Raw genomic sequence first — 25,134 nt, 5'->3', positions numbered from 1 at the left:
CAATGTGGTTTAAGTGTAGTTCTCCAAAACCAGACCCTGGAGGAAAATAAGAAAAACTCTGGCCATGAGCTTGGTGTTGTGATCAATGGATATTGAATTGTCAGTTGTAAAATGTATTTACAAAATTGATAAACAGTCATTTAAGGGCTGGGAAGGTGGCTCAGTGGTAGAGCGCTTGCCTTGCATGTATGAGGCCCTGGGTTCGATTCCTCCACACCACCTAAGCAGAAAAAGCCGGAAGTGGCGCTGTGGCTCAAGTGGTGTGGAGTGTAATTGTTTCTCAAGAGCGGCGTGAGTTTTCCTTTGAGAGGCACAAGTAAACAACTCTGTGAGTTGCTGTAGAAGTGAGCAACACACGGGAGTAAAACACACAGCCCTGGTGGTGGCCTATAGCATCGCTCATAGCTGAGAGAGTCTTGGGGTGCAGCTGCATGATGAGCGTGTGCTGGGGAAGATAAAGGGGTGTGGGAAGTTACAACCATGGTACATGGGAATGGGGGTAACATCTAATGGTAATGAGCATTTTTTAAGGAATATAAAATGATGGACCACTATTCTCCATTATTATTATTATTATTATTATTTTGGTCATGGGGCTTGAACTACCACTTGAGCCACAGCGCCACTTCCAGTTTTCTGCTGGTTCACTGGAGATAAGAGTCTCATGGACTCTTCTGCCCAGGCTGGCTTTGAACCGTGATCCTCAGACCTCAGCCTCCTGAGTAGCTAGGATGACAGGCGTGAGCCACCGATTCCCTGCTATTCCCCATTATTTACAATATAAACAATATACAATCGACTAACAATCTGATTACTACAGAGTTGTTTTTCTGGCTTCTGTGGACCTAGTAACCCAGTACCAAAAAGATTGAGCCTACGTGTAAGGAATGAGTTTGGAATAAAGTAAAAGCTCACAGCTATAATCTTAGCTACTCAGAAGATCTGAGGATTACAGTGCTAAGCCAGCCCGAGTAGGAAAGTTGGTGAGATGCTTTTCTCTAATTAACCACTCAAAAGCTGAAATGGAGCTGTGGCTCAAATGGCACAACCATTGAGCCTTGAGCAGAAAAGAAAAAACTAAGGGACAGTACACAGGTCCTGAGTTCAAATCTGATACTGACACACCAACATAATAATTATTATTATTAATAGTCTTTTATAGACATACTCTGTGCTTGCTAGACACTTTTTCATTCCTTATCCCCTGACAAGTGAATATGTACACACACACACACACACACACACACACACACACACACACATGCACACACATCCAATAGCCATAGAGATTTGATTGTATTATAATGGCTACACAGGCTCTCTCAGAAAAGGTTCCTCCTTCACTGGACCCAAGACTAGATGGATATCTGAGCGTAGAAAGGAGTGTGCGGGTGTTACTCCATTGCTTCTGTGTTTAGTCAGATCATAGAAAGACATCCTCAGGAAAGAATGGAGTCTTGGAAATATACAATGGACAGTAGGTTTTTATTCGTGCTTGGGGCACGTGGCAAAGACTAGACAAGGCTGGCATCGGGGACCTCGGGCTGTGGAGGCCAGGAGAAGCCTGAGGGTCACTTGAATGGCCGATCGCCGGGAGAACCTCACCTCTCAGGTTTTAATGTTTGTGGAAAGAGCAGGCGTCCAGGAGCCCTGTGGGGGCAGAGCAGAGAGGCGGGACATTCAGAATACATGGGGTTCACTTAGAACCTTCTTTTGTTTTGGTGGTTGCTGGTGGGGGGGGGGGGGGTAGGTCGTTGGGCTTGAACTCACAGCCTGGGTGCTGTACTGTAAGCTCTTTTGTTCCAGGCTAGCGTTCTACCGCTTTGAGCCACAGCGCCACTTCCCGTTGTCTGGTGGTTCATTGGAGTTAAGAGTCTCACGGAAGCCGGGCGCCGGTGGCTCACGCCTGTCATCCTAGCTACTCAGGAGGCTGAGATCTGAGGATCGCGGTTCAAAGCCAGCCTGGGCAAGGAACGTCCCTGAGATTCTTCTCTCCAATAAACCACCAGAAAACTGGAAGTGGCGCTGTGGCTCAAGTGGTAGAGCGCTCGCCTTGAGCTGAGGAGCTGAGGGACAGCGCCTAGGCCCAGAGTCCAAGCCCCATGACCGACCATGGGGGAGAAAAAATAGTTGGGTGTGAGCCACCGGCGCCCAACTTCGAGAGACTTCTGATCTCCAATGTACCACCCCCAAAAAGTGACAAATCTAAGCAAGGGCACGAAGTCTCAAATTCAAGCCCCGTAACCTTCCACCCCCCAAGTTTGCCCCTTAGCATTCTGGGCCTGTGTCTCCCCCCCCCCCCCCCGTTTTCTGCCTGCTCACGTGGAGTACCCTACTCCCACCTGGGCCCCTCAGTTCTGTCTTCACCAGTGTTCCCCCCATCCCAAGGATCACAGTCTCCTCCGTGCTCAGAACCCAGTACCGTGTTACGTGTGTGGCGCACACCCCATGCTGGAACCCCACTTCCCCCCCTCCTCCCCCCCCCCCGCCCGCCCCAACTCACATGAGGTCGAGCACTTGCGGAAGCCCTTGATGGCCTTGTTATACTCGTCTCCTAAGTACTTCTCGGTGGTGATGCCCTCGGGAAGCCGGACCAGGCACTTGGTGTCATCTCGGAACAGGAGGTCCTTGGTCTCGGAGTGGAACATGCAGAACTTGCTGGAGCAGTCGCTGACGTGACTTCCGAAGTCGGTCTGCCCAAGGCACGGGAAACCACGTGTTAAGGGCCCTACCGTCGCCGGGCTGCCCGCGGACATCACAGGGCAGCTGACACCCCCACCCCGGGAGCAAGGGGAAGCTGCCGAGGATGCTTCCAGAATGTCCCGTAGTATTCTGCTGCCTGAAAGTCCCTTGTTAGGGGGTTTCCCTGCTCTTGGGTGCCCCTGGGGACCGTGTCTCCTTACTCCACCCATGTCCTGCATCTTTCTGTGGGCTTAGGAATACTTTGCTCATCATTACCATTGTTATCTCTTATTTATTTTATTACTTATTTTTGTCAGTCCTGGGGCTTGAACTCTGGGCCTGGGCGCTGTCCCTCAGCTCTTCAGCTCAAGGCCAGTGCTCTACCACTTGAGCCACAGTACCACTTCTGGTTTTCTGAGTGGTTCATTGGAGAGAAGAGTCGTCTCAGGGCCTTTCCTGCCCGGGCTGGCTTTGAACCTCCATCCTTAGATATCTCAGCCTCCAGAGTAGCTAGGATGACAGGTGTGAGCCACCATGCCTGGCCATTGTATGTATTCTTTTCTTTTTTTTTCTTTTTTCTGCTTATGTGGTGCTGAGGAATCGAACCCAGGGCCTCATGCATGCGAGGCAAGCGCTCTACCACTGAGCCACCTCCCCAGCCCGCCATTGTATGTTTTCAAAGGACTTCTGGAGCTACCCCATCTTCTTTTAAAAAGTAAAGCAGCCATTGGGCGCCAGTGGCTCCCTCCTGTCATCCTAGCTACTCAGGAGGCTGAGGTCTAAAGATCACAGTTCAAAGCCAGCCCGGGCAGGAAAGTCCATGAGACTCTTATCTCTGATGAGCCATTCAGAAAACAGGAAGTGGCGCTGTGGCTCAAGTGGTAGAGCGCTTTCCTTGAGCTAAGGAGCTCAGGGACAGCACCCAGGCCCCGAGTTCTAGAGTCAGGGCTACTGTTCGTTGTGAATTTCTCTAAGTAGTCTCCGGCTGTCTAAGAATAAATGGTAGGAGGCCTAGGCCAGTCCATACCTGCTGGTTGAGTAACTTGGTGCGGACACATTGGGCCTTATCTTTCCGGGAGATCACAGCGTGATTGGGGGCTCGGGCAAGGTGGCAACTGGCAGCCTCCGTCACCTTCTTCCTGGTGCCATCTGGGCACAGCAACTCAAAGTCTTCCTCCTTCAGATTCTTCGCCCAATCAGCAGGGTTCTTCCCTGGGCAGGGAGAGAGAAGCTAGATCAGCCAGGACTGAGGGTCCCACGTGCCAGCGTGCAAAAGGCTTGGGTTCTCCCCCCAGCAGACGTGCCAAATGAGGACATTCTTCCAGATCATTCTTTCCCACGTCACATACGCAGCATAAGGGAGACCCGCCGGCCCACATTTTTACATCTCGTGACGCATACCATTGGTGTTTTGAAAGACAGTCTGCTCTTTCACGAAGGCCACGTCTCCCTTCTCAACGAGACACCTGCAGAGGTCGAGAGGTGAGACCAATAGGTGTATCATTTCGTGGGGGACAGGGGCGCACCTGATCGATACAGGGTGGCTGTCCCATGTCAGAAATTACTAAGTAATTACTAAGTAATATAAGCGGTAAAGGGAAAAGCAAAGCCCCAGGGGCTTCAAATTGCTGTGTATGTATAAAAATTACATTTTCTTTTATAGCTTCTCCAACAGATTACATTCTTTTCCTAGTATCCAACACCAGGAGAGAGCATCCACTTTCCAGTAGGGTGAAACAAGAATGAGAAACTCCAAAGCCCGGCGCCGGTGGCTCACGCCCATCATCCTAGTTACTCAGGAGGCTGAGCTCTGAGGATCACAGTTCAAAGCCAGCCCCGGGCAAGGAAAGTCTGTGAGACTCTTATCTCCAATAAGCCACTAGGAAACCGGAAGTGGCGCTGTGGCTCAAAGTGGTAGAGCGCTTGCCTTGAGCTGAAGAAGCTGAGGGACAGCGCCCAGGCCGAGTTCAAGCCCCACAACTGACCAAAACCAAAAAGGTGACTACAGGGAGGAATTTAGAAATCGTATTTTCTAGATTATGCAAGGGCCTGAGCCACGCTCCCCAACCCGGCGTTTATTCCACTGTAGAAGCTTTCTGTTGCTTTGGCACCAAAGCACATTGGGAGCTGGACAGGTCTTTGTTGATCGGTGCTGTTCTGCGCATCACAGAGCTTCTAGATGTCTCCACCCTAAGGAGCTAGTGGTCACGGTCAAAGGACATGTATAGATGTCTCCTCCGTGGGTTAGATAGGGAACTGATGATTCCCCAGAGAGGAAATGGGATATTGTTCTGTCCTGCGGTAGGATTGAGACACTTACCTAAAGGCGCCCGTGTAACTGTGATACCCTTCTTTGCTGTTAGGAGCGCATTTTTTGGGGCCTATGCACAGGTCACAGAGGGTGGAGTTTTCCTGATATCCCGGGGCACAGCCTTGACTGAAAAATTCATCTGTCAAATGTCAAGAGGAAAAGTGAGCGGTTGGGACTGGGAAGGTGGCTCAGTGGTAGAGCTCTTGCCTTGCATGCATGAGGCCCTGGGTTCCATTCCTCAGCACCACATGAGTAGCAGGGGGGAAAAAAAGCCGGAAGTGGCGCTGTGGCTCAAGGGATAGAGCACTGGCCTTGAACTGAGGGACAGCGCCCAGGCCCAGAGTTCAAGCCCAGCAACTGTTGGTTGTGAGGCTTGAACTTGGGGACCAGGCTCCGTCTCTGAGCTCTTTTTGCTCAAGGCTAGCACCCTACCACACAGCCTGCAGAACCCCTGCCCCACGAGTCATCGGTTGTCTAACCAATATTCATTTCCCTTGGCCCCCTAGAAGCAAAACAAGATCACGTTTTATTTGGAACGTGTCCACATGGAAAAGATTACCTTCCTCTCAGATAACTTAGTCGTGGAATAGCTTAAATTCTGACCCATGGCAAGTTGGCTAAAATAACCAGTGAGCCATCTTGGAAGGTTCTTTTTTGTTTTTTTTTCATTTATGGGGCTTGAACTCCGGGCCTGGGCGCTGCCCCTCAGCTCTTCAGCTCAAGGCTAGCGCTCTACCACTTGAGCCACAGTGCCACTTCCGGTGGTTTATTGGAGAGAAGAGTCTCACGGACTTTTCCTTGCCCGAGCTGGCTTTGAACCGTGATCCTCAGATCTCAGCCTCCTGAGTAGCTAGTATGACAGGCGTGAGCCACCGGCGCCCAGCTTTTTAGTAATTATGTATTCGCGGAAGCCATCATATGCAACTGAAATACATTATCCCAACCCGGCTCCTAGCTCTACAGCTCTCCCAGCCCTTGAGATTTCTGGGAGATGCACCTTGACCCATCTCTCCAAATAGAACTCACAGCCGTGTCCTTCTCTTCCTTTCCAGTAACACCCCTCCCCCCCCCCCCACCCGCCCCAGACTCACTCACCGAATCTGCAGTGGTTGATCTTGGTATAGATCAGGCCCATGGGGATATTCCAGCCAGCATTCCTGTTGACACCCGTGTGGCAAGACTTCTTGCCTTGTAAATTGTCCCAGGTGATGCTAGGATCAGATTTCTTCACCACAGCCACGCTCAAATATCCTATGAGACAGACCACCACCACCAAAGAGGTGTGTCACTACCTCTTAAGCCTTCACTGTGTCTACTAGAAGGGGCTGGGAAGGTGGCTCAATGGTAGAGTGCTTGCCTCGCATGCATGAGGCTCTGAGTTTGATTCCTCAGCACCACATACACAGAAAAAGCCGGAGGTGGGGCTGTGGCTCAAGGGGTACAGCACTAGCCTTGAGCTGAAGAGCTGAGGGACAGCGCCCAGGCCCAGAGTTCAAGCCTCATGGACCGATAAAAAAAAAAAAAAAAAAAATCAAACCCCTATGCACCAAAAAAAAAAAAAAAAAAGTCCACTAGAACAGCTAGTATAACACCAACATTTTATCAAGTAATATGTTTGGGGGTAGGGTAACAAGAGACCAAATAATCAGGAATAATCGGACTTGTTGGGTTTTTCTTTTCTGATAAGGAGAGCGTAGTTTTATGCCAAAATAAATATGGAGCAAGTGGAAAATATAAAAATCAAACCATCAGAAATTTTCAGCAGCAAACACATCCTGGTCTTGCATGATGGAAAATAGAACAACCCAAGATTTTATTTCTAACTAAGGAATCAACTAAGAATGGCTCTTTCTAGATACACTAAAGATCTTGTCTCCTAGAGAGAGAGAGAGAGAGGACTAAGGAAGGCTGGGAGGTAGTCCTACCTTATAAAACTAAATAAGAAATCCAGTTTTCCACCCATTGCCGAAGCCTGGTGACTTCCCTTTCAACATGCATTTGCATTCCAAGACTTACTTGATCTATCCCATTGCCTTGCCTACTGATAGTATGAATTTTCAACTTACTATTCTTCCCAACCTCCCCCCAAAATGGGATTATACCTTTTAATGCCTGAAGTTACCAATTTCTACTCACCTTTCTCTGGTGGACTGTCACAATTTGTGCTATCTAGAGGAAAAGAAAAGTAAGAGAATGGTAAATGCTCACGTAGAGATGGGGAAAACATGCCTTTCTCACGCAGCAACCAAGAATAGGACTCATACAACCATGCATGTTAGCTGTGTAACCCTAGCTGCTCAGAAAACTGAGATCTGAGGATTCCAGTTCAAAGCCAGCCCAGGCAGGAAAGTCTATGAGACTCTTATCTCCAATAAACTACACACACACACACACACACACACACACACACACACACACACACACACACACACACACACACACACACACACACACACACACACACACACACACACACACACGCAAAGCGGAGTTGTGGCTTAAGTGGTAGAGTGCTAAAACCTTAAGCCCAAAAACTCAGAGACAGAGCCCAGACCCTGAGTTCAAGCCTCAGAACCAACAGTAAGTTAAGAAGCTGGGAAGGTGGCTTAGTGGTAGAGCTCTTGCCTTGCATGCATGAGGCCCTGGGTTCGATTCCTCAGCACCACATAAGCAGAAAAAAAGCTGAAGTGGTGCTGTGGCTCAAGTGGTAGAGCGCTCGCCCTGAGCTGAAGAGCTGAGGGACAGCGCCCAGGCCCAGAGTTCAGAATTAGTGACACTAATTCTCAACAAATCCACACCGTCTGGACCACACAAGTTCATTTCATTTGCTGCCCTGGACAACTGAGGCACAACATGTAGATCCTAAGTTTCCTGCCCTGTCTGTCCTGAGCCCACTAGGGGTGCTGGTTCAGTATCCCAGTTTATCCCCCCAATGAGGCAGGAGAAAAAGCTTTGGATTCTGGAAATCAGAAGACCTGCCAGCCCTGGGTCCCTGGCAGCCGGATCACTGTTGTCATGTTAGCAGGGATGTCATGGTCGTAATACTTCCATTCCCCCAGCTACAGGAGAGCAGGACATCGGCCAACCTTTTAGCTGTGGTGATTTCAGCTGAGGAAACCTACACCGTGAGTGGTTAGGAGACAGTCAAACCAGGCACCCTGGCATGAATCAGCTTGTGATCTTGTTGTTTTTCTTTTCATCTCTTCTCTCCGGTGGAAAACATAAAGAGGGTCTTGGGAAATCCACGGTTATTCATAAAGTGCCCCCAACCCAAGTGGCGTCCCCTTTCCACTCACTGTAGTTCTCGGCCAGGACAGGCACCAGACCGCACTGGCCTGCAATGTACACGTATCCTCCGTCCACGCTCATGGCGTCCGCCTCTCCATTCTGCAAAGACCCGGCAAATTACACTTCTGGTGTGTGTGTGTGTGAGAGAGAGAGAGAGAGAGAGACCTGCCCTAGAGCAACTGTTTCCTTCCATCTCTCCCGTTTCTCTGGGTCCTATTTCACAGTACATGAAGGGGGCTCCCACTTCTACCAGAACTGTAACCCCCATCTTCAGGAACCGCTCTAGTCACCGCAGGTTCCGTTGAGTCCCTGTCCATAGTGACCCAGCGGTGGTGTTCAGATTAGTCACTCTTCTGATGTTGGTCTTAGGGTTCGGACGCAACATCTGGCAGCCCTTTCCGACACGAAAGACTCAAATGCTGAAGTTAGCGTCGGAAGGCGTAACTCTTTTAAAAATGCTTCCAGCCGGGCGCCGATGGCTCACACCTGTCATCCTAGCTACTCAGGAGGCTGAGATCGGAGGATCACAGTTCAAAGCCAGCCCAGGTACCCCCAAGTCTGTGAGACTCTTAGCTCCAGTTAACTACCCCCTTCCAAAAAGAAACAAAAGCTGTGGCTCAAGTGGTAGAGCGCTCGCGCTGAGCTGAAGAGCTCAAGGACAGCGCCCAGGCCCAGAGTTCAGGCCCTACCCATGCTTCCCACGACCTTACACACCCCCAGTCTCCACCCCGCCTAGGATGTAGCTCCGATTGCTATTGGATGAGGAATCCGAGTCTTTGATGTGTTATCCTGCACATTGTGAGGTCCCGGATGCTACTACCCAAAGCACGGGGGTCAGGGAGGGAGGGCAGGAGTGACGTACCACAATCTTGGCGATACAGTCCTCGGGGGTCTCTGCCGACTCGCATTCTATCTCCCCTCCGCTGTTGACGCTCCACTGGTCACACTTGAGCCTCTCGTGGTGGCTGAGGGCACACCACTTCACGCTCTTGCACTCCTCCTGAGCCTCAGCCGGGCCTGGGACACGAGAGAAAGAACCTTCGCCGGGAGCCAGTGGCTCACGCCTTGTCATTCTAGCTACTTAGGAGGCTGAGGTCTGAGGATCACAGTTCAAAGCCAGGAAAGTCCATGAGACTCTGATGTCCAATGAACCACCAGCAAACCGGAGGTGGCGCTGTGGCTCAAGTGGTAGAGCGCTCGCCTTGAGCAGAAGAGCTGAGGGACAGCGCCCAGGCCCTGAGTTCAAGCCCCACGACCGACCAAAAAAAAAAAAGAAAAAAAAGAACCTTCGTGTAAATGCCAGGATTTTCCAGCGAGACATAAAGCAGTCTTGTTCAAGGAATTCATCACCTTAGAAAGCAAACTCCTAATTCTTTTTTGGTTTTTTGGTTTTTTTTTAGTCGTTTGTGGGTCTTGAACTCAGGGTCTGTGTGGGTGCTGTCCCCGAGCTGCTTTTGCTCCATAGTGCCACTTCTGGTTTCTGGCTGGCATTGTACGAGGCCCTGGGTTCGATTCCCAGCACAGTAAACACAAGTCTTTGGTGACGTGCGGGCCAATCGAGTGGGGCTAATTCCACGTAGCGTGGAGGATGCTTCTGGGGCTAGCAGGCAGGGCAGGGCAAAAAACAAGCAGGGGTGTCACCTGTTCCTAGGCTGCTGCTCAGGTGAGCTCCTGTTCCCTGCCCCCCCCCACCCCAGTACTTACATATGCCTTCCCGTTGGTTCCGAAGGGTGGTGATGTATTGATGACTCAGGTACAGCTTGTAGTCCATCCCCGGGGGAATCCGTAAGAAGCCCACAGCAGAGTCCTTGAACATGAGGTTCTTCCCGTGGGGAGAACTGAAGAGGTCGAAGTCCTTCGATTTGCCTTTGCCGAAATGTTCCTGCCCAGAGCAAAGCAGGGGGGTGGGGACCGTGAGCACCAGCAGGCAGGGCCCAGGCAGAGGAGGAAAGCTCTAGAAAGCAAGATGGACATCCCCTTCCCCACAGAGAGCCTCCGAGATGCTTTTTCGGGTGAGGTGGAGGGGGTTCGATGGAAGAGAATAGAATAACGCCATGATGGGACATCACTGAGCCCAAAGCCTGGGTGGTGGGGTGCTCTGGTGGGGAGACGGGCCCATCTCGGGGCGCCCAGAAAGCAGTGGCGGGAATACCTGGGCCTTGTTGAGGATCTCCCAGATCAGGTCCTCCTTGCCGTCCACGCTCCGGGCCACCACGGCGTGGGAGGGCACCCGGGCCAGGTAGCACTGCTCGTACTCGTCCACCGGCCTCCGGGTGTTGTCCGGACACAGCAGCTCATACTGGTCCCTGTCGGCCTTCTCGGGCAGGACCTCTGGGGGGAGGCAGAACACAGGCCGGCTGGCCACAGGCAGAGCCCCCCACGAGCGCACACCGGCCCCCTTCCCCACCCCCATCTGGCCATCTGGAGGGTGACACAAGGCCTGGTGGTGTTCCCAGAGGGCCAGGGAACTTTCTAGAAAAAGTCTCTGCCTGCAGTCATTCTCTTTCTGGGGAGGGGGAAAAAAAGTCTTTCTAGTTTTTTCCAGATATTTCTAGAAAAGGTCTTTTCCAGAACATGTGTCTGCAGTCAGATGAAGGTGTGAGGACTCCCCCCACGCATCCCGCCGCCCCGTGACTCACTCACACTCTGCCCTCCCCCTCCCCCCGCCCAGCCTAGCACAGTGAGGAAAGGCAGAAGGATGGAAGAGGCCCGGGAATCCATATCGCGAACCCCTAAAGTACCCACCCACCTCCAGACAGACAGAAAAACCTAAGCGATGGCCAAGAAGAAATGGTGCCCGGCTCTTGTCTGACCACCGGGCAGGAAAACCCAAACAAAACAATGCTCACGATGTAGAGTACACCCACCCACCAGAACCTTCCCCGGGGACTTACCAAATATGGTGGCGTGCTTGATAAAGGCCACATCTCCACCACCGTCCCTCAGACACCTGCGCGGGCGGGAGGAGCACATGAGGAGGCCCCCGCCTCCTGCGTCTGGAGGCCCATAGACCATTCTACCCAGAGTCTGGAGGTACAGCCTCATGGGAGGCTAACTCGTAGGGGACCACTGAGTGGAGGGGAGATGACCTCACAAGAAGACACTGAAGATGCTTCAGTGCATTACAAGTTCTTTTTTGGTGTGTGTGTGTGTGTGTTGTGTGTGTGTGTTTGTGCATGCATGTACCAGTGCACTGTTACTTGAACTCAGAGCCTGGGCGCTGTCCCTCAGCTCTTCAGCTCAAGGCTAGCGCTCTACCACTTGGGCCCCAGCCTTTTCTGCTCATGTGGTGCTAAGGAATCAAACCCAGGGCCTCACGCCTGCAAGGCAAGCAGTTCTACCACTGAGCCACCTTCCCAGCCCCACGTGGCGGGGAGTCTTGTACTCACTTGAAGGCACCGACGTAGCCAAAGTATGGGTTCTGGGAGGAGCAGCCACACCCTGGGCAGAGCTGACACAGTTTGGGGAAGGCAGCCGCATCTGCGCAGGGGACACAGCTACCCGAGAAGAAATTGGCCACTGCTGCTCAAGGCAAAGAAATGGACAAAGAAAGCATTAAGTAGGGGCTTGATCCAGCGACAGCCGAGTGCCATCTCCCAGCCAACCCTCTCCCCCCAAAACGTTCCAACCCTGGTCCCTCCACCGGTCTGGGTTTCCCACCAGTGGATGCTTGCCTCCGGCTGGCTGGCAACCCTCATGAGTCTGGGACCGCCACTGGGAGACCCGACCACCAGTTCGGCAGGGAGAACCTCTTGGAGAGGTTGCAGTACATGCTCATAGCCAGCAGATGGCAGCCAGAGGAGAGTAGCGCTGCCCAGCTCACCTTTCTCCAGGGGCTTCCGGGGCTCGGGTAAATCACAGTAGAGCCAGCCGATGGGAATGTTCCACCCCGCAGACCTGCCCAGCCCCGTGTGGCAGGACTTCTTGCCCTGGAGCTGGTTCATCTGGAAGTCAGTGCCTTTCTTCACCACGGCCACCGCGTAGTAGTCAGTTTGAGGCTCTGCCACGGGGAAGGGGGGAATGAGTGGAACCGGAAGCCGTGGAAACATCATGGGCACAGCCAGCCGGAGGCACCAGTGATCGCCGGTGCTTTGGCAACCCTGGCCCCTGGGGCATGTGTACCCGATGGCTGCCAACCCAAGGCCAGCAGGAAACAAGGTGGTGGGTTCGTATTCCCTGTGATACTTCCTGTCTCCTGTCCCTCTCTCCAGGGACGATCGGAGTAGGTTGACGCTCTGTCTGTCTGTCTGTCTCTCTCTCTGTGTCTCCCTCCCTCCCTCCTGGGGTTCCCAAGTATCTCCAGGGATCCTGGACATATCCTGAACCATACCAGATACACCAGCCCTTAACCAGCCCATAGCCCATAGAGGCCTTGATTTGTGCTAATCAGAGGTCCGGCAGGGTCTTTCCTGCCCCCTCCCTCTCCCCACCCCTTTCCTCCCACTCATGGCACCCATGCAGAGCTTACTCTCTGGTGATCCGTAGAACTCTGCCACGACAGGCTTCAGGTTGTTGGGAGCCAGGCCCGCTTCATAGACCAAACCACCATCTACCGTGGCCGCATCCGCTTCCTTCCCCTAGAAGAACAAGGAACAAGGCGGACGTCGAGGGAGCCTGGCTCTCAGGGAGTGACTTGGTGGGGGAGTCGGGGGTCACTTGGGGACAGAAGAAGGCCACCCTTTTGTCCCGGTACAGAGAAACCGATGGAATCTATTCTTTCCTGGTGAAGCATCTATGTGGATTGGCTCTCGATGATCGCCAAGAACTTGACCTGTTAGGCCCTCCTCATCCCACAGATAGTGTCCCGTGGCTTGTAATGGGATTGAAGATCAGGGTTTTCCTTCCTGTGTGTGTGTGTGTGTGTGTGTGTGTGTGTGTGTGTGTACATGTCAATCCTGGAGCTTGAACTCAGGTCCAGGGCAAGCTTTCTCTTAGCTTTTTTTCACCCAAGTCTGGTGCTCTACCTCTTGAGTCACACCAGCTCTTTGGAAAAGTCCCTTCCCCAGGCTGGGCTTTGAACCACGATCCTCACCTCCCAGCCTCCCGAGTAGCTAGGATGACAGGTGTGAGCCACCGCCGGTGGCCGAGCTCCCACCCGCTGTCTTTTTTTTTCAGCCGCAGTCGGCTTACCGAGATGGCCTTGATGCAGTCATGGCTGGAGGCTTTCTTCACGCAGGCGAGCTGGGGGCCGTCTGCCGGGAGGACGGTTTTCATGATGTCACGGAACGCGGCACACTTGCTGCCCTCATGGTCGGACACAGCGCACCACCGGACCGTCTTCTCCGGGATGGCAAGGCCCAGCCCTAGGAGAAAGCAGGCACAGGCCTCAGGGCTCCACTTCCCCCGCCCAGGCAGAGACAGTGCCACCCTCCTGTCCTTGCGTGGCTCAGATCTTTCTCCTCTCCTTCCTAACGATCCTGTTCCGCCCAGAGAGATGTGGGCAAGCCGGGTACCGGTGGCCCACGCCTGTCATCCTAGCTACTCAGGCGGCCGAGACCTGAGGATCACAGTTCAAAGCCAGCCCAGGCAGGAAAGTCCGTGAGACTCTTACCTCCAGCGAACCACTAGAAAACTGGAAGTGGCGCTGTGGCTCAAGTAGTAGAGCTGCTAGCTTTGAGCTGACGAGCCGAGGGACAGCGCCCAGGCCCAGAGTTCAACCCCCTCAACTGACAAAAGAGAGAGAGCGGGAGAGAGCACACCAGGCTCCGAGAATGAAGGCTTTCCAACCAAGGTGACCCTGCTTGTTCACGTCCAAGCCGGGCACACACATACCGCTCTCTTAGGCTCACGATCCACCAGCGAGGGCACAAAAATCAAGGTGACAGTTCCTTAGGGAGGCTCAAGAATTCGCCTGGGACACTCGCCAGCCATTATTCATCCCCCCTTGGAGACAAATACCCTAGAAGCTCCAGCTGTCCACCCATTCTTCCCTCTGTTTCCACCCAGCCCTTGCCGCGGCCCTGACAGTCCTTCAGAGAGGCCACGCGCATAGCCACTGAACTGCAGCGGTTCCTATGACCCAAGCTTGGGTGCCACCATCTTCCTCCCGGCCTCGGGCTGCCCAGGTGGCATTCACGTGCCCAACCTGGGACGGGCCACCCAGGCAGGCCCAAAGCACCATGGGTAAAGTCAGCCCTTCTCTGAGATGGGGAGAGAGAGACAGAGATAACCCCTGGCCCCTCCCCTCTCCATTCCACCTCAGCCAATGGAAACAGCGCCACCGAGGGCCAAGAGCCCCACCCCTCCCATCCTCAGCCCCGCCCGCCCGCCCGGGCCCTGCGTCTGTGAGCAAAGCAGCAGTCCAGCTCCAGGGCACCCTGGAAGTTGGGATGGTGGGGGTCAGGCGAGGAGCAGGTTCAGATCCTGAGGCAGGAAGAGTGCGTGGGGATAAACTTGGGGTTACCTGTAAGTGTTCTCGCTTTACCTTTTTTTGTTGCGTTTTGTTTCTATTTTTGGTAGCAAATGGGGTTGAAATTCAGGGTTCCACCCTTGCTGGGCAGGTGTTCTACCGCTTGGGCCATGCCTCCAGCCCCTTTTGATAGTGATTATTTGAGTTTTGTTGTTTTTTTTTTAAAGCCTGGCCCAATTTGATTTATTTTTGTTTTGGTCGGTCGTGGGGCTTGAACTCAGGGCCTGGGCGCTGTCCCTCGGCTCTTCAGCTCAAGGCCAGTGCTCTACCCCTTGAGCCACAGCACCACTTCCGGCTTTCTGAGGGGTTCATTGGAGATCAGAGTCTCATGGGCTTTCCTTGCCCGGGCTGGCTTTGAACCGCGATCCTCAGATCTCAGCCTGTCCCGAGTTGCTAGGTATGAGTACACTATGAGCCACCGGCACCCGGCTGCCAACTGGACCCTCATCCTCCTATTTCACGCTTCCCAGAACAGCTGGGACAGGCAGATGCACGCCACCGGTCAGTTTAGAACACGCTCTTTAGTGCAGCTCACGGCCATGAAGAGCATCACAGAGGCTGGAGCAGAGGCCCATTGGAGACCAGCAAAGCCCACAGACGGTGGGGGGGGGGGGGGGGACAGGCAGGAGAGGAGGAGAGAGCTGGAAGGGTCGGTGCCATCCATCCCGGGGCCCACAGCCACTCACCTAGGATAGCACTGGCCAGCAGGGCGCCCACCGCGAGCCTCATCCTCCCAGCCTGGCAAGGAGCCATAAGCACAGACCCACGGGCTTCTGCGCCCTGCCTGTGAGGCCCGCGCCCCTTTATCCCCGGCCCAGGCCAGCCAGGGGGGGTGGCAACCTTTGACCTCTCATGTTTGTGCAGCCCGATTACCCAATCACCCCTTTTGTCCATCCCTCCCCACCCCCTGCCTCCTTCACCCCAACAATCGTGGTTTCCAGCTCATTTCCTGAGCTCCGGGGGTGGAATCCAGCACACAAACACTCCCTCCCCCCCCCTCCCCCGGAGAAGGGAACAGAAGGAAAAATCCAGTCTTTGTCCTGGCGGCTCCTTGTGTGCCAGGAGTTACAGCAGTGGCTGTGGGAAGTACCCACGAAGTGACCTGTCTTCTCCCAGGACGTTGTTCTAGACAAAGGGCCGGCACACACATTAGAGCTTGCCTTTTATTTTAATTTCTTTAAGCAGGGGCTTCAACAGGGATCCTAGGACACACAGCCATCTCTGGTAAAAGGCCACTGATGGCCTAACCATACCCCCCATCTCTTCACAGGCCTGTGGTATGGAGCCAGGCTGGAGACGGTTCCCCCCCTCCCCGCCCCCCGCCCCTCACCCCACTAGCTCTGCCAGGAAGCCAGAAGGGCAGGCCCCGAATTCTAGACAGCTCAGTGCGGAGCGCCCATGGCGACGGCCTAGAATTCCGCCCGATGCCTTTCTGCAGAGGGACAGGCTAGCTTTGGAGGTGTGCCTGGTTATATGGGGTGTCCAGGTCTCTGTGTGTGTGTGGAAGGGGGATTGTAGAGGTAAGAGGTTGGCATCATGGGGTTCTGTATCTGTGATGGCCCCAGGACATTTGCACGGGGGGCGGGGGCTGCCTTAGGTGGTTTAATTCTATGTCTAAGAAACGTCTCAGGTATGGACACAGGCAGACCTGCTCCCTTCTGCCAGGAACGCCATGGGTACACTGAGTCAGACAGGCATGGGTGTCCGGCCCTGCCTTCGTGGACGGCACTTCCGGTCTGGTTGGCAGAAGGGCTGGTCAGTCTAGGACAGGACTTAGGGCCAGACCACAAAACCTGGAGCTGGCCCAGTTGTGCTCAACCGGAAGAACACACACACACACACACACACACACACGGCAGAGGCTTCTGCCCTATGCCACCTGGTTGTGAAGCACAATCTGATGATCTTGATCAACAGCCTGACAAGATGAAGTCAGTTTCGTATGGTTCAAAGCCAGCCCGGGCAGGAACGTCTGTGAGGCTCTGATCTCCAATAACCCACCAGAAAACCAGAAGTGGCACTATGGCTCAAGCGGTAGAGCGCTGGCTTTGAGCTGAAGAGCTGAGGGACAGCACCCAGGCCCAGAGTTCAAGCCCCACAACAGACAAAAGAAGGAAAATGACAGCTCCTTTTTTATCTGTGATCTTTGGGATCATAGCTTTCTTTAAAACAAAGGTCCTTCCTTCCTTCCTTCCTTCCTTATTCCTTCCTTCCTTCCTTTTTTCTTTCTTTTGAACTCAGGGCCTGGGTACTGTCCTTGAGCTTCTCTGTGCTCAAGGCTAACGCTCTACCACTTAAGCCACAGCATCACTTCCAGATTTTTCTGTGTCTGTGGTACTGAGGAATGGAACCCAGGGCTTCATGCATGCTAGGCAAGCACTCTACCACTGAGCCACCTTCCCAGCCCTTTTTCTTTTTTCTTTTTTTAATGCCAATTCCAGGACTTGAACCTGGGGAGCATGGCCACTGTCCCTGTGTTTTTTTTTTGTTTTTTGTTTTTTTTGGCTAGTCCTGGGTCTTGAACTCAGGGCCTGGGCACTCACTGTCCCTGAGCTTCTTTTTGCTTAAGGCTAGGACTCTACCACTTGAGCCACAGCGCCACTTCCGGCTTTTTCTGTGTATGTGGTACTGAGGACTCGAACCCAGGTCCTCATGCATGCTAGACCAGCACACATGTCCCTCCGCTTGAGGGGAAGACTTGGGGGGGGGGGCTTCCAGTCCCAGACCACCCCAAACATCCTCCAGATCTTCCCAGCACAGACACGGAATGGAATCCTCCCGATCCAGCCCAGAGTTGGCGCCACCCCTTAGCCACAGCAGAGCCCGTGTGTACGTGCAGCGGAGAGAAGCGGGGGGCGGGAGGGGGGGGCAGGAAGGCAGAGAGCCTCTGAACCAATATTTGCGATTTCCAAATGTGACCCAATTTACATAGGAGCAGAGCAAACAAAGAGCCTGTCTGTCTGCATGTCCCCTCCCGCCCCATCTCTACCATTTCACCCCCGCAGCGCCCACTGTCCAACATCAGAGCCTTCTATGAAAGCCTGGGTCTGTGATCTGAAGAGCAGCCTGATACTCATGAGGCCAGTTCCTCTGCGGGTCTGGGAGCAGGGGGAGGTGGGGGGGGGGGGGGGAGGAGATAGAAGGGAAATCGGTGGCCATTTTGATATGTCACATGACCACATGCCCCAGACCCAGCAGGTGCACCTGGGACGGTTCCGTCACACCCTCGAGCCCAAGGGGCTGGGAAAGTGGCTCAAGTGGTAGAGCGCTGGCCTAGCAGGCACGAAGCCCTGGGTTCAATTCCTCAGTAGATACCACATAACACAGCAAAAGCCAGAAGCGGTGCCGTGGTTCAAGTGGTAGAGCACTAGCCTGGAGCACAAGAAGCTCAGGGACAGTACAAAGGCCCTGAGTTCAAGCCCCAGGACTGGCAAGAAATAAATAGCCAGGCGCGCCGGCGGCTCATGCCTGTCATCCTAGCTACTCAGGAGGCTGAGATCTGAGGATCGTGGTTCAAAGCCAGCCTGGGCAGGAAAGTCTGTGAGACTCTAATCTCCAAGTAACCCACCAGAAAACCGAAATGGCACTGTGGTTCAAGTGGTAGAGCGCCCAGAGTTCAAGCCCCGTAACCAAAACTCAGGGACCATACCCAAATTCTGAGTTCAAGCCCCAGGACACACACACACACACACACACACACACACACACACACAGAATATAAGAACAATTTAGGGAGCTTGCTTAGCTTGCAAGAACTCTCCATTCCTAACACTGGAAAAAAAAAAAAAGAACTTTACTGAATGATGTTATCTTTCACACCTATCAAAATTAACAATTATTCCCCCAGTCAGTAGAGTAATTTCTCTATTGGTCTCAAAAAGAAAAAAAAAATATTAGGTACTCCAAGTGGATTCTGGGGGTTGCTCAGTTGGTAGAGGGCTAGCCAGTGAGCAAAACGCATTAGGTACCAAGTTCAAATCCTAGTCTCGGGCCAGAAAGGGCAAGCAACCAAAGGGATTCTGATACAGGTATGCCATTGGTCACAGCTCTGGGGTAGCCTATGAGAAGGTCCCAGCACGCTTATCACAAGCTAGCTAGCTTATCGGAGAAATGAGACCTTTGCCCTCTGGAATTTCCAGAGCTCTGGAAATTGGCTCACCTGTGTGTTCCTGGTGTGACTTTAACACACCATCCCTGTGTTCAGCGGCAGTGTCAAGGACACAGCCTTCACCCGGGGTTTTCTGGAATTACCTCATGCAGTCTGACTTGTCACAGATCGAAGCAGGTGCTCTACCACTCGAGCCACACCCCAGCCCTGGTTTTCCCATTTAATTAATTTATCTTTTGTCGGTTGTGGGGCTTGAACTCAGGGCCTGGGCACTGTGTCCCCAGGCTTCTCTTTGCTCAAGGCTAGCACTCTGCCACGTGAGCCACAGCGCCACTTCCGGCTTTTTTCTGTATATGTGGTACTGAGGAATCGAACCCGGGGCTTCATGCGTGCAAGGCGAGCGCTCTACCGCTGAGCCACCTCCCCAGCCCCCGGATGTATCTCTTCTGTGTTCATATCTGTGTAGCCTCACAGGCTTCTGTCCTGTTATGTGGGTGACTCTCTATTATTGTACCGGTCCCCGTGGATGCTCAGATAGTTTCCGGCTTGGCTGGTGGGATCTTTTTCACACCAGGCCCCTGTGCACTTGGCACAAGCACCTGACATGAGGAGGTCCAGAATAAGACATTCGTGCCTAACCTGTATTTTCCCTGTGCCAACCCCATAGACTATTTCTGGAACCTCCCAGTCTAGACTGATCCCCACGCACACCATGCCCCCCGACCAGGGGAGAAAGGTATCTAGAACCATAATCCTGAGCGTGTAATGTGAGAGAGTCACTGAGACTAGAACATGCTAGAACATCCTAGAACAGGTGGACTAGAACTCTAGGGTCTGCGCGTATGTGTGCAAGCCTCCATGCAGCTCCGTGTATATACACACACATTACCTATTTCCTTCTCTGTTTCTCTCCTGCGGCCGTCTCCCCCCTTTTCCTCCCCAGCAACCATCCATCATTCACACTCTCTCTTCCACCTCCCACTATCCACACCGTATCCGGTGGCCATTTTTCTCCCTCCCTGGGTTAGGCAGGTGTGGCCTTCCTTTCCTGTCATCTGCTCGGCCTTTCCTCGGTGGTAGTGAGCAGGGAAGAAGCCCCAAAGCCAGAGGTCCCCATTCGTTCTACAAGCCAGGGCCTTGCTAAGAACTCCTGAGCTCACCAGAGCCCCGTTCAGGCAGCCGTCCCTGACCCATCCATCAGCCGGCAGCCAGGGGAGGCCACTGACCCCCCCCTGGGCCAGTGGACTCTGCGAAGTCCCGCGCCCGTGAGTGTGGGGAAAGGCACAAAAGTCCCCAGCCAGAGGCCAGCTCCCAGGAGCCGGCCCTGCCTGGCGTGCTGATTTCCATTGGTTTATTGGAGACAAGAGTCTCACGGACTTTCCTGCCTGGGCTGGCTTTGAACCATGATCCTCAGATCTCAGCCTCCTGAGTAGCTAGGATGACAGGCGTGAGCCCCTGGCACTCGGTTTACTTTCAGTCTTTATTTTTTATTTTGTCTGGTACTGGGGCTTGAACTCAGAGCTTGAGCACTGTCCCTTAGCTCTTCCACACAAGGCTGGAGCTCTACCACTCGAGCCATAGCTCCGCTTAGGGCTTTCTGGTGGTTCCTAGGAGATAAAGAATCTCAAAGACCTTTCCCACCCAGTCTAGCCTTGACCTGCGATCCTCAGCTCTCAGCCTCCTGAGTAGCGAGGATGACAGAGGCGAGCCATTCTGGCTGGCCACATCATTTTATAGATCAACTGAGTCCAGCCAATGGGCATAACGGAGTAGGCCGCCCACCCTACATCCTAGGATGCGTGATTCTGTCTCTTGAGCCGCCCCTTTACCATCCTGTGCTAGATCTTCCCGCCAAGTACCATGCTGCTTCTCTTCCAGCTTTATCTCTCAATTCCATTGCTCATTACCCTCCCGTGGAGAGAAGCCAGGTCCCCAGGTCTTCAGATGGGGGCCCCCTGAGACAGAGACCTGCTTAAAGGGGGCAGAGTGCAGAGCTCCCAGGGGCCAAACCAAACAGAACACTGATCTCCCCGCGTTCCTCACGGCGCGCTGTTGTTTAATGTCCCCACTCTCTGTGGAAAGAAGAGCTCAAAGTCTGCCCGTTCCTCAGCTGTCCAAACTGGACCTCTGACCTGCCCAGACTTGAGATGCACAAACAGCATGGGCCGTTGGGTTTCTACGGCAAAATGATCTGACCCTTCTCATTAGCTTGGAATAATTACCCGCAGAGAGATCTTTGGAGTAAATACATCCAATTTCTCTACACACACACACACACACACACACACACACACACACACACACACACACACGAGATTTCCTTCTTAGTTGTTTTTTTGTGATATTAGACTCACAACCAGGTATGGCACTTAACATATCACTTCCACAAAAAAAAAAAAAAAAAAAACAAAAAACCAAAAACATGTGGATCTTGGAAAAGGGAAAAGTTTAGAAAGGTTAACTGATTTTTTTTTCTTTTCTTTTTTTTCAATTATGTGGGTTTGAACTCTGGGCCTAGGCGCTGTCCCTCAGCTCTTCAGCTCAAGGCTAGCGCTCTACCGCTTGAGCCACAGCGCCCTCTTCCAGCTTTTTCTGCTTATGTGGTGTTGAGGAATCGAACCCAGGGCATCATGCATGCTAGGCAAGCACTCTACCACTTGGCCACCTTCCCAGCCCTCTTTTCTTTTTCTTTTTTTTTTTAAATGAATATAAAACCATTGACCATCATTCGCCATTATTTACAATCAAGTACATAATATACAGTTGGATAGCATGCTGATTACCACAGAGATGTTTTGCTGGCTTTTGTGGAACCACAAACTCAATACGGAAAAGAGTGAGCCATTTGGGTGAAGGAGAAGCATGTAGGTCAATAATGACAAAGTTTCCATTCATTCACTTGGGCCAGCAGGTCCTAAGTAGTAAAAATTCTCTAATCAGCTGATTTTTTACAGTAGGTAGCCTAGGATCCATAAGCATTTGGTATCCAGATTCCAATAGTCCATAGAGGAATGCTCACTACGGAAACTTTTCATGAAAGGAGATAAAATTCGGTCCTAATTTTGTCCATTTGGGTGAGGGAAGTCATTGATGGTGATGTATTTGTTTTTCAAGGAATTGTGCAAACCTGCTGTATTTGCATATCTGTGGGTAGAAGCAGGTGGAACTGAGGTTTGAGGTTAACCTTGCTATACCTAGCAAGTTCAAGGCCAGGCTGAGCTGCCGGGTCACCCTGTCTCAAAAAGAAAAGAAAAAACAACAAAGAAAACAAAAGGGTCAGGGATGAGACTCAGTAATGTATCATTCGGCTGACATAGACATGGCCCTGGGTAGGATGCCCAGCCCCTCTACACAGCACAATCTCTCAAGTAAAAAACTGTCTAGGTACACATTTTATGTTCTGTCTCACACATACACACACACACACACACACACACACGTCTATCATGGGGCTTGAACTCAGGATCTTGGCACTGTCTCTGAGCTTCTTTGGCTCAAGGCTAGCACTCTACCACTTTGAGCCACAGCGCCACTTCTGGTTTTCTGGGGTTTAATTGGACATAAGAGTCTCACGCACTTTCCTGCCCTGGCTGGCTTTGAACCATGATCCTCAGATCTCAAACCAACTCCCCCAATTCCACTTCAAAACCAACATATCGGACTTGATTTTCATTAGAACTTAGTGTTTCCCACCATTAATTCAAAAACCAAGACTCAGATTTTACATGTTGTATGTGTGTGTATAAATACATCCATATATATGAAGTGTTTAGGGGCTGGGAAGGTGGCTTAGTGGTAGAGTGCTTGCCTAGCATGCATGAAGCCCTGGGTTCAATTCCTCAGTACCAGCTAAATAGAAAAAATTAGAAGTGGTGCTGTGGCTCAAGTGGTAGAGTGCTAGCCTTGAGCAAAAAAAGCTCAGGGACAGTGCCCATACCCTGAGTTCAAGCCCCAGGACTGGAAAAAAAAAAAAAGTGAAGTAAATATAAAATATTTATATGTATGTAAATGTTTTATATATGTATGAATATGTTTATGTATTATATGTAATATATATATAAGCAGTGAACATATATATATATTTATATATATATACATACACACACACATATATACATTCACTGTTGGATAACGCTTTTCTTTTGGTACCCTCAAGAGCTTTTGAGAATCAAGTAAATGCTTCAATTAATTCTGGACAATCTACATTTTCTTCAGGTTCCCAAGTCTTATCAGGGTCTGTAACTCCCCTCCACTTCAGGAAATGTTCTACCTTCCCATTCACTGCACGTCGCGCCGGTACTTTTTCTACAACGAATTCTTCAGGCTCTGCTTCATCCAGGGTTTGACTTCTTTCCACCCTGGCTCCCTCCCATTTTGTGCAATGTAGTTTTGTCTCGGCACTTCCACCTTAGGATGGGTTTCTGGGGTCAGAGTGGCTCACTAAGCAGGACCATTTGTATAGAGCTCGTAATAAATTGTATAACCGTAATCAGTTGCATAATAAATTGCAAGATCCCAAGGTCTTCTGCCACTCACTAGCCCGTGGGTAACTCAAACTCCACTGATTCTCGGTCCTCTGACCCATTCTTGTGACTGGTACCACCTACCTCTGACTTGTATGTGTAATGTGGTAACATCTAGCCACAAACGGATACACAAGCCTGCATCCTTTCCCTTCTCCTTCCTGGGAGACAGAAGTGTGAGGTCTCAGAAGAAATACTGAATGGGAGCCGTGAACACATACATGTATGGAGTGTGTATGTGCACGCGTGTGTGTTGCTAAGGAAGAGTCGTCTTTCATTCGTCCTTAGTAGGGTCTGTTCTATCTGTATTCAATATATCTCGAATCTCTTGAAATCTTTGGTTTCTTTCCAAGTTCTTAGAATTTGGGGAGCAGTCCCCCAGTCCCTGAGCACGATGCTCACTGGATCAAAGCCTCGAGCTCCTGACCCAGCTCTGTGTGATCCAGGACAAGCAGGGTCGTCTCTCCTGGTGTGTGTAACTGTGGGTGGACCTCAAGCCCGCGGGGTACAGCTAACGGTGCCAGCAGCCCACATAGAGGAGAACCTTCCAGAAGTCCCAACAAGGAAAGATATGCATGCCCGTGGCTTCTGAGAGGCGGCCTGTAAGGAGACAATGTCATTGCTAGAAAGATGGAGGCCCTGGCCCCTGATTGCTGGCTCTTTAGCCATGAAGGAAGGACAGCAGACCAGTGACTCACCAAAAAGCCGGAAGCGAAGGTGTGGCTCAAATGATCAAGTGCTACCCTTGAACAAAAAGACGCTAAGGGGGCCCTGGGAAGGTGGCTCAGTGGTCAAGTGCTTGCCTCATGCTCAAAGCCCTGGGTTCGAGTCCTGAGTATACCACATACACAGAAAAAGCCACAAGTGGCGCTGTGGCTTAAATGGTAGAGCGCTAGCCTTGAACAAAAGAAGCTCAGGGACAGCACCCTGGCCCTGAGTTCAAGCAGCAGGATTGGTAAAAAACTAGCAAACAAAGCTAAAGGACAGGGCCCTGTACCAACACACACGCACACGCACGCACACACACACACACACACACACACACACACACACACGCACGCACACACCCTGACTTGTAGCATTTTTGCCAGTTGTAAGCCATAAATGGATGATATCAAAATTCATAAGATGTACCTGTATTGGTGCCTCTTTGTGTGTGTGTTGGGGGGGGACTCGAACTCAGGGCCTGGGCACTGTCCCTGAGCTCTTTTCCTCAAGGCTAGTGTTCTACCATTTGAGCCACAGTTCTACTTCTGGCCTTTTGGTGGTGAGCGGTAAGAGAGACTTTTTCTGCCTGGGCTGACTTTGAACCATGATCCTCGGATTTCAGTCTCCTGAGTAGGATGGACAGGTGTGAGCCACTGGCGCCAGCTAATGGCTCTTTCTGTTGTTGTTGTTGTTGATAACCTTACACAGTCTCTGGTTTTCTAGATGTGTTTCCCTTGATTGGTTTGCTCCTGACTCTAAGTCATAGATTCGTGTTTCTTTGCATTGATACGGGACATTGTAAATTCTGCGTCATTGAGGATTTAGATTTTGTGGTCCTCCTCTGAGTGACCATAGAGTTTGTTTTGAAAGATGATTATTTACAAACCACCTGGATCCTCTGGGAGTATTCTTAGCTTTTTTTTTTTTTTTTTCCTGTCAGTCGTGGGTCTTGAACTCTGGGCCTGGGTGCTGTCCCTCAGCTCTTCAGCTCAAGGTGAGGGCTCTACCACTTGAACCACAGCACCACTTCTGGCTTTCTGGTGGTTAATTGGAGAGAAGAATCTCCTGGACTTTTCTTGCTCAGTCTGGCTTTGACCCACGATTC

At 51.9% G+C, this 25,134-nt stretch overlaps 1 protein-coding gene across 1 annotated transcript; it reads right to left on the bottom strand.

Moving 5' to 3' along the window:
• Nucleotides 1-1,496: 1,496 nt before the first annotated feature.
• Nucleotides 1,497-15,495, bottom strand: LOC122095611 (serotransferrin-like). Its single transcript, XM_042665926.1, has 17 exons — nt 15,377-15,495; nt 13,412-13,584; nt 12,750-12,858; nt 12,105-12,281; nt 11,671-11,803; nt 11,176-11,231; nt 10,434-10,612; nt 9,986-10,163; nt 9,144-9,298; nt 8,290-8,380; nt 7,130-7,162; nt 6,089-6,244; nt 5,003-5,132; nt 4,084-4,148; nt 3,710-3,894; nt 2,504-2,693; nt 1,497-1,650 (listed from the first exon to the last, which is right to left on the bottom strand). Exons 1-17 carry the CDS (start codon nt 15,441-15,443, stop codon nt 1,616-1,618), a joined length of 2,112 nt encoding a protein of 703 aa, XP_042521860.1. The 5' UTR covers nt 15,444-15,495; the 3' UTR covers nt 1,497-1,615.
• Between the last annotated feature and the right edge of the window lie 9,639 nt (nt 15,496-25,134).

Source organism: Dipodomys spectabilis, unplaced genomic scaffold, assembly GCF_019054845.1.
Source record: "Dipodomys spectabilis isolate Male_0828 unplaced genomic scaffold, ASM1905484v1 ptg000360l, whole genome shotgun sequence".
NCBI lineage: Eukaryota > Metazoa > Chordata > Mammalia > Rodentia > Heteromyidae > Dipodomys > Dipodomys spectabilis.
Note: the sequence above shows the minus strand (reverse complement) of the source record. Positions and strands in the feature narration are given on the sequence as shown.